This window comes from Athene cunicularia (assembly GCF_003259725.1).
Source record: "Athene cunicularia isolate RWA chromosome 5 unlocalized genomic scaffold, athCun1 chr5_part2, whole genome shotgun sequence".
Classification (NCBI taxonomy): domain Eukaryota; kingdom Metazoa; phylum Chordata; class Aves; order Strigiformes; family Strigidae; genus Athene; species Athene cunicularia.
This window is the reverse complement of record NW_020799102.1, coordinates 7435970-7445427: the sequence shown is the minus strand read 5'-3', so window position 1 is coordinate 7445427 and position 9458 is coordinate 7435970. Positions and strand designations below refer to the sequence as shown.

The 9458-nt window shown below is 43.1% G+C and overlaps 1 protein-coding gene across 3 annotated transcripts in view; it reads right to left on the bottom strand.

The window, feature by feature from the left end:
• Positions 1-3419: 3419 nt before the first annotated feature.
• Positions 3420-9458, bottom strand: part of MOB2 (MOB kinase activator 2) — an 88814-nt gene continuing 82775 nt past the window's right edge. For all 3 annotated transcript variants that reach the window (XM_026850481.1, XM_026850483.1, XM_026850482.1), the window contains exons 4-5: positions 6308-6432; positions 3420-4743 (exon numbers count right to left, since the gene is read on the bottom strand). In XM_026850481.1, coding sequence (XP_026706282.1) covers positions 4433-4743; positions 6308-6432 — 436 coding nt within the window. In that variant the 3' untranslated portion in view covers positions 3420-4432. The remainder of the gene's footprint in view (positions 4744-6307; positions 6433-9458) is intronic.

The window sequence follows — 9458 nt, the reverse complement described above, 5'->3', positions numbered from 1 at the left end:
ACAGCCTATTCCTCTGTCCTCAGTTTTGACAATGGAGTAGTATTTTTGGATTGGAGTTTTTCTGTTAACAGCTGAAATGGTGAGCTCAGGATTGGCTGGGATGAGTTACAGGACAGATGTGAGTGAGCCTTGCTTGTTTGATGAAGCATGGCTCTGTATGAGGTCAGCATACTTAGTAAGCGCTCATAAAGTTTTGTTCTTTTATGGGTTTATTTGTTTCTTGAGTCTTTTCATCTTCTGCTAATGTTCAGGAGCTAATTGTTACCCGACAGCATCCACCTTTATCCCCCGATCATGTCCAGAAGCACCTTGGTATGTGCATGTTTGGCAAGAACTCCAGGAAGGGAGCTGGAAGACGTCCTTCTCCTTCCTCAGATCTTCTTGTCAGAACAGTGTTGCATAAGAAGCAAGGCCGATTTTCTTAAAACTCTTGGTTAACAGGTTGTTATATATAAAATGCGTGTGCTCTGTGGGATCTCAGACTTGAAAGAAGGGTGTACCTCTGATTTTGCTGGGTTGAAGTAGAAGATGCCTGACTCAATTTACAGCTTGCCACTGCAGGACCTTTCTTAGGGTTGGGGTGAAGCTGGTCCTGTGATCACTACACAGCTTCCTTGCCTTGAGGTTGAAGCTAAAGGTGGCTGTTCTCTGCAGGAGATGGTGGCACTGTTCTTGCTCCCCCGAATGGCCAGAGGTAGCCCATGGAATGGGCACGAGCTGCTGACCATGCTGCTTGCTTACCTGCTACTGGTATTTATTCCAGATGGCATGTATGAAGAAATAATTTTCCTCTTGTTTTTATTTAGAGATGCTTATGCTTGGATTTCCTAAGGATGCTGCAGTCTCAAAGATTGACTGATAAGAACAAAACGGGGGGGGGGGAAAGTTTCAGCTTGCTATAACATTTCACCCCATTGCTATAAAATTTATGCAACCTCAGCTCTTCAGCACATCACTCGTGTGTCCAGAGCACCAACTGTCAGGAACACAATCCTACAAGGCATACATATAACTGTTTGTTGGTTTGAAGAGAAATACTTCAGCCCTCTGACAGCTTGTGCTCAGTGCCGTGGTTTTAGGCCGTAACACTGGTTAGGGATTCTGCAACAGCAGATGCAAAGCTGAGTTTAGCAAGGCAAGGCCTGTAAAAGGGGGGAGGCAGGGGGAGTGGGTGGGGGTGTAGGTAGTTCAAAAGGTGTCTTCTAGCAGTGTTTAGTTATTTTTCTGGGGTGTTTTGTGGTTTTTATTTATTTAGCAACCCTTGAACAAGAGTATGGTACATCATGACCTTCAGAGCAAGGGGGGGTTGAATGTAACATCATTAAGAAGCCTGTGTTGTTCTGACAGCTCTTCAAACAATTTACAAATCGCATTTAAAGCAGCCAATATGACAATTTCCTCAGTGTTTGAAGACCTAAGCCTGGCTTCTAGATACAGGGGGATTCAGACCCAGTGCTTACAGTGTGGGTAGTCAGGGTTGTGTTGCAAGCATGGAAAGTCACTGACAGACTTCAGCAGCATCAGCCAAGCACTTTGAAGATTTAGTGGCACTTCTGTATCTAATGTTACTACAGCGTTAACTCAGTAATCTCTGAAATATGTTTGGCCACCTTGAGGCTGAGCTTTACAGTAACATCTACTCCTGACAAGAAGAACATTAGTGTTGGCACTGTTTCAGTGTTTTCCTTATTCCCACTGCTAAACCCAACAAGATAGACTACACTAAAATAGGATTCATTATTTGTATTCTTGTTAACTGCTTGTAAAATATAAAAAGATTACCCTGCTAGATGAAGCGTCTATTCTTTCAGGAATAGCAAATCTCTGCAGAGTAGACTCAGGACAGCTGCCACAAACAACAGCAGCCTCTTCTAGCGGTAGCGTAGTACTTGACTATTCTCCTGGTAGCTGAATTAAGGGTTTGCTGCTTTGCACCAACACGTGGGTTCCCAGACTCCCTCCGGGGGTCCTTCAGTTCTCCTAGGGGAAGCTGAGGCACTTGATAGAGCTATCACTGTGCTGTGATCTGAAACACAAGACTTGTAGCCAAATCCATCCTTCCAGAGAGAGTGCAACTGCCTCTTGAACAAGTCAAACCTTTCCCAAATGTGGATCATTTTGAAATGGCCTTTTAGAATTAAGACTGCAGATGCATTTTTACAGGTAGATAAAAAATTAGCAGAAATACTTGGCTTTGAGTTGTTCTTGCTCTTTCTTACCTTGAGCTCTACTAGATGCTCTCATTGCAAGTAGCACAAGGGGCCTTGCTCCGACCACTGCTCCTGGCCTCTGGTTTTCCCTTCAGACATTGCTGCTGGGAGCTGTAATGGACAGGCTGGCATCAGCGTGGATGGAGGCAGGAGGGGAGTATTGGTGTGGGGGCTGCAGGACGTGGTAGGAAGGAGCTCTTGAGCAGCCTGTGTCAACAGCACCCAGAGGAGCAGGTCAGGGGGACTCCAGCACATTTGCCTGCAGGTTCTCAAGGTAGCCACAGTCTGGAAACAAACACCACAGGTCAAGTCTGGGCTCACAAAGTTTGAAGTTGTTTTCTCTCTCTCACTCCTCCACTTCCCTTCTCCTGTGTGCGTGTCTTTTTGCTCTTTTTTCTGAATTTTATGACTTCTTGCTCTTTTTCTCACTTGCACATTTTTCTTCCTTTTATCTGTTGTTGCTCTTGAGTACTTCTTCACAAGCTTTTTTTTCTTCATTGTGCTTTTTCTCTTTTTTTCCCTCCTTTCTTGCCCATGCTTTTCTTTCCCCTCACTTATGTTTTTCCTTTTTTTTTTTTTTTTCCCCCCCACTTGCTCTCCTTTCCTTCTCTCTACTGACTTTTACTATGGTTACAGACCTCATTCAGGAAAACCTTCTAGGATTTGTGCCAGGTCGGTTATTAATTGATGTATATACCTCAGGATAATGACGAAAACCAGTAACAAACAATGCTCAGAGGCTGCCACAGGTTTGATAGAAGCACAACTGGAAGCAAAGTTTGGCATTTCCCCAACTGGAAATGCTGACTGCAAGAATTCAGTAAAAATGTGAAGGAGAGTAGTATCACTGTCCAGATACAATACTGATAGAATAGTGTATCCACAGATACTGAAATACAGTATTTGCCACAAAATATCCAGCAGCCCACTGCATTTGCAGACTTCATGTACAAACAAGAAACTCTCCTTTCCAAGTGTTGCTTATCTTTGGAGCATTTATCTTCAGATTACCTGGGGAGGAGATTCTTAGCAGTACCAGAAAGAGCAAGGAATAGATTATAAAATGTAATATTACAGGGTGGAAGACAAACAATTAATTATTTATAAAGCTGGCTGACAGCAGGGCCAACAGCATTCAGTGGTGAAAGGGAAGCTGCATGGGTGGATTTCACTGATTTTTGACGCTGCAAACACAAAACCAAAGCTTGCGGCCGATAGATTTGTTTTTATTATTATAGAACAGATGAACTAAAATAAGCCAACAATATAATTTTATGCCAACAGCCATCTTTCTAGCACAGGCGGTGACTGACTCAATGTACCCTTCTCCCCCCTCCCCGGGCCTCTGTTTGATGGGAAGCAAGTGGTGGTGGCTCTTGCACACGGGTTTGGGACTCCAGTGATCTTACTCTTTTGTTTGTAGAGGTGTGCCTGGGAAAAGAGGAGGCAGGGGAGCAGAGAAAAGAGTATATATGCTGTAGGAGCAATAAGCAGAAAGGCTTGTGGATCCTCTTGCACGTTCACATGTTGTGACCAGGTAGATGAGACAACCGGAGAATCATGCCCAATTTCAACACGTAGCAAGCCCCTAGTTGCTACTCTAGTCAAGCCAGGAGTTTCTTCCCGTTCCAAGCTAACAAAGGGCAAGATGCACTCAACTGGGGAGTTTTTGGCAGGGTAAGGGGCAGTCTATGTAAAACCAAACCAAAAAAACACCCCCACCCCCCCAAAAAAACCCCAAACAAACCTGCATTTTAAGCCACTTCAAAGTAAAAGTCACTTCTTATAATAGATACTTTTTAAATGGCAGGACCACCATCCTAGAAAGACAAAGGGCTTGCACTCAAGACCAAAGAAAGAAAAACAAAAAACAACCAAACAAACAAAAAAAAAAACCCAACCAAAAAAAAAAAAACCAAAACCAACCCAAGAGTGGCCCCACTCTCAAGCTTGGCTCTTCTCTAAAAACAGCACTCATCATCCATCTGAATAGGTAAAAGAGGAGTGGACAGAAAATAAAATTGGTGCAACTTCTCGCCAGGTGGCGCATTAAATCAAAGCTCCATACAGTCCCGTACGACTACACGTCCTGTGGTGGCAGCATAATTTCTTTCAGCTTTCATTGCTGTATATGTCTGTATGTATATCTGAACATATACATACACATACACACAGAATATATAATATTGTTTTTAATGTTAGTTTTGATCCTGCGGGAGGGCTCATCTCTCTTTCACGTGGTTCTGTGCTCCTGCGCTGTTGCTGCTCCCGTTGCCGCTCCCATTACTGCTGCTCCCGCTGGTGCTGCAGAGGACCTCTGTGAGGTCGTCCATGATGGTGGTCTCTTTAGGGTCCACGAGGTTGAACTCCCTGATGAATAGGATAAAGTGTGTGTAGAGTGTGTTTAAATGTCCGTGCAGCTCCAGTGCCAAAGTCTCCTTAAAGTGTGAGGAGTAGATATGGGCCAGCACATGGAACAGGTACTTGCAGATCTTCTTCACTAGGGACTCAAAGGAGTTGGGGAATTCCTTGCCTGAAAGGAAGATGGAGAAACACTGTGAGAGCTCCAGCTGCTGACCTCCAGCCCTTCCACAGCATCTGCTTGGGCTGAGGTCTGGGTAAGAGCAACTAGCCCACCTTATGCACCAGACAACTTGTGGGCCCTGTGTCACCCTCTTACCTTCTTTTTACAGGAATTCAGGGGAAGAATCTGAGGAGGTTTTAAGCATTTTCATTTTAAGTTAAATTTTAAACCCTAACGGTTCAAAAATCAGGAAGCAAGTGTAATCATTCTTTAAAGCTACAACATTTTTTTGTTGCTGCCTGTAAAAACAATGAGAGTCCTTGTCTAGTTTGTGCTGGGCTGGCAGATTTTTCCCCTGGAAGTACATAATGCTTGGGAGACCATTTCACAGATCTTGAAATGACAGCTAAGGTACATGGGCCTTGGTAGTGTGCAGCAGTCTGACTATGTAACTACCTCCCTCGTTTCATTTTTGAAATTTTATCAAAGGGGAAAAAGAAGGAAATACTGGGCACCTTTTACCAGGTGCAGTTGAAATTGTGCTTGCTGGAGCAGTGCTGGGCCTGCATAGTCAAAGATAATTATTCAACAGCTGCTTGGGTAACACTGAAAGTGAAACAGAGGCAAGCAGAAGCACCACACCCTGCTGTCCTGTGCCTGAGGCACAGCATGACGTATGTTGCTGGTGTAAAATGCACCTCGGCCACACGGACAAAAGCACTTCCATGAAATGCCCTCATTGCTCTTGAACAAGCGTATTTTTTTTTAAAAAAAAAAAAAGTCAACTGCAGCTGGCTTACTAGGCACTGCCTCTTTCTATATATCAAGATGCTTGTAAGCAAAGGCTACTGGCTTAGCTTTTGCTATATTGTAATGTCCTACTTCCCCAATTTTCTGTTGAAGTGGCTGAAGGAACCAGCTGATTTTAGTCCTGGTTATGCCCGCCTACAATAACTGCACATCTCTATTTTCTTCCCCTTAACCAAAGGCATCGTGTGTAGCAATCTTGTCAGGATACAAATCTGAGTTAAAATTACTTTCCTATTGCTTTTCAGTTCTCAAAAATCAGTCTTATTTAATCTTTGAAAGGGAAGGGAGACTGCAAACAATCTGAGATAAGGCCTCGTTGGGCAAGGAAAAAAAGCCACATTCCTGGCCATCCAATTTATTTCCCTCTTAATGTGTCAGAGCTCTAAAGGAAATAGTAAAACATCATCAAGGTTAAATTTTACTAGCAGCAGTCTCTATTGAACACACACACGTGCTGACAATTTTTTATCCTCTCCGAGTACAGGCTCGAAAAAATCTTAAAGTGCTTGAAGAAAAAGATGGACTGATAAATATAAGCCAAGGGCACAGGATTGTGAGACTTTCACCCCAGTTCATATGCCAACAGTGCAAGTCTTTCTTACTGCAAGAATGAACCAACCTTAAAATCTCCCTTAACAAAAACATTAAAAAAAAAAAAAAAGGTGAGAAAGCTGTCTGGTATTAATACATATGCTGAGTGCCAGCTTTCACCTTATGGCATCTACAAAGAGCCACAGAAGCAGCTGTGTGAGAGCAGACCTACCGTATTTTGTTGGAAAGACGTCCTCATCTGTCACTAGCTTCTGCACTGAACTCATGACAAAGTCAACATACTGAGGAGCAGTGCACTTGATCTTCTTTCCCCGCTCATCATACCAGTAGTACTGTCTGTGGAGAGAATTGACAGTGTCACCATGTTACACACCGTGGCTCCTCAGCTCAACTCCTCTAAGAGGTTAGTGTCTAAATAATATAAAACAACAGCTGCAGCATTACCAAAATACATCACAGCTGCTACAGAAGAGATTCACTTCAGGGTATCCTACATCAAAAACATTGAATTTCTGTTAGCCGTATCAATTTAGTCAAGAGTGTAGGCAGTACCAAGCACAGGAAGCCTGCTGACAGGTCTCCAAGGAGAGGAGCTCTACTGAGGCAGTGATAACTCCCTATCCATGACAGACTAAGGGTTTATGTACCGTCTATAGAACTGTACAGGAAAGCATTACAGAACTATTTTTAAAGGGCAACAACACTGCACAGTGATAAATGTGATCTGATGCTCACCATCACAAAACATAAATTAGCCTTGTAGTATTATTAAACTGACAGAAGGTGGCTCCAAAACACCAGCCTACACCAGCCGTTCCAAGCTGGTGCTCTGAAGTACTGGCAGCCTATTTAAGTGCTACAAATCCTGTTCCGAAATCCAACCCGGGGAAAGTTTTCAGGACCCTTCTGCACATCCCTACCGAAGTGCCTCAGCACTCTGCTCCTTTGGCTAGTTACAGACTGCCCAAAACATGTGAATTCACATTTGACTCTGCCACCGGTGAATAATCCTGTTAGAGCTTAAGGAACAAGAGACATTAGCATGTTGTCTGGCTCTTCAAAAGCAACCATAATTCGATCTGCCATAACCACCTGGGTTAGCTGCAGCCAGCCCTCACCTGACCCAGCATTTGAAGGCTACAAAAGCACTGAAAGTTTGTTTCTTTTTTCTTTAAGTCATGGTTAATTAAAGAATCTCTAACTTATCAGGAGCAGCTATCCATTGCATTATGCACACATAGAGAGAAATGTTTTACAGGTAAGGAATCTGACAAAACACTTTTTTTTTTTTTTTTTTTTCTATGTCACATTAGAGGTGTCTCAAGTTCCAGTTCCTGGACTTTTCCTTCAGTCTAAGCTCCAGGCACAGTCCTATATCCTTACAGGACTGATAAGAAATCCACTGTATTTGTCTCCCCAGAACACAGCGTGGGGTTTGCTGGAAGCAAGGTCAGAAGTGGTTTGAGCATCAGAACTTGGCTAGAAAGACACCTCACCCAACTCCAGCCCCTTAAGCCAGGTACCATTTTTTGCCCATCTGTTGGCTAATGATCTGTTATCTGTCATTCCTCACACAAATCACTAATAAAGCCTCATTGTAGCCCTAGACAAAACATCATTTCAGTGGCATGTTTAGCCACCTTTGCACTTTTTTACCTTTTTTTTTTTTTTTTCCCATGGAAGATAAAGATTAAATGTTTTTTCTGTGCCTAATAGGACTAGACTCCATTGAACTGGAAGGATCTATACACATCACCTAGAAAGTGAAGTTTTATTTATACTGACCAGCAGAACAGTCCTGAAGCGCAACTGAAAAGTTGTGATTTACAATGTTTTCATTGCCCTGAAAGATTCTTCAGGGAGCTGAGGGCAGTGACTGTTCATGCCCCAAGGCATATGAAAACAAGAAGAGGCTGCAGAAATAAGTAGAGCAGTTCAAACTTTGAGAGGAAAGGCAGCTGAAAACTAGTTCTGCAGACACTTAAGGTTTAGAATTTTTCTTTCGGCTCATTTTCAGCACGTGGTGCTTGGTCACTCTGTTGTTTACTAGAGAAATCGGGATTGACTGCAAAAGGGCATGAAAAGGTGAGCAAGTGGATGAAAACAGCAGGAGTTAAAAACTTTGTAGAGCTATGTCGGGCATCAGAACTAGCATTTGGGCCCTTAGGCAGACTGTGTTCTTCATCACTGCTTATTTCCTTTGTACAATCCACATATAAGGAATTACATAATGTAGTGCACAAACACAAGCCACCTCATTTGGCTAGTCCTGCAGTAAGCTGGAGCAAGACAGTTCTAGGCAATTAAGACTTATTTTGGGTCTTAGGACAATGCCTGTTGCCAAGAGCAGAAGCAGGCTGGACTGTCTGTACCTCAGCAGTTTTCTCATGCTGCAGAAATCCTCAACTGAAGTACAGAAAGCGTAGCTTAGAGTTGCCCTTAGGCTCAAAAATGAATCTGAATAATTGGAGTTTAGTTAAAAGAAACAGTTTGGCAGCTGTACAAGTTCACTTACATGAAAATATATGTGCATAAATCTGCTGTAACATCCCACTGCATACCCTTTTTGCCTTCTCTTGAAAATTAGGCTAATTATGAAAATTAGGAATTTAAAAGAAGACTCATTAAAAGTAAAGGACTAGCTACAAGGATTGTCCTGTTGATTAGAATCATGTGTCTTCCTCATGTTCCAAGTGCCTGAAACAGAGTCTTGATAGGTCTTGGAGGAAGAGATCTCCCACCTGGTGGGGTTATCTCCCCTAAGAAGACAAGAAGCCGGCAGGGGCCAGCGAAGGGCTGGCTGGGGCACAGAAGCCTGACTGCATTCCAGCCCTGGCACCCTGACAGCACGGTCCCGAATTAGGCAACGGGCGGGAAGCAGAAGGGACAAGAAGGTGACACTTCAAAGGCACTTTTTGAAAAGTGCTCACACGATACGGATTTTGATTATTTTATTTCCTATGTAAAATTTGCAGCTCCATTCTAAATCCCAGGGAGAAATGACTATAGGTTTAACAGAGAAAAGCCTGATACAAATAATAAAGTATAACACCTATGAAGTCACAGTGCTGCATCTTAATATACATACATATTTCCTCCCTACTCCTCCCCGTTCTGGGTTTGTGTTGATGACACAGAATCCAAGGCAGAACAGAAGTGACATCACTGTATGAGTAAAGCTTCTGGAAGGAGGGAAAGGCAAATGCTGTGGAGATTATGCGGTCTGGAAAGGAAGGAGAGACAGTCCTGCTAGAAATACCAAAAGACGGTTATGAAGAAAGCAGGATAGCAAACTGTAGCAAATGGAAGGGCAGTAATAAAGTGCTTGACAGCAACTCAGAAGAGTTCTGATGGTTTGATGG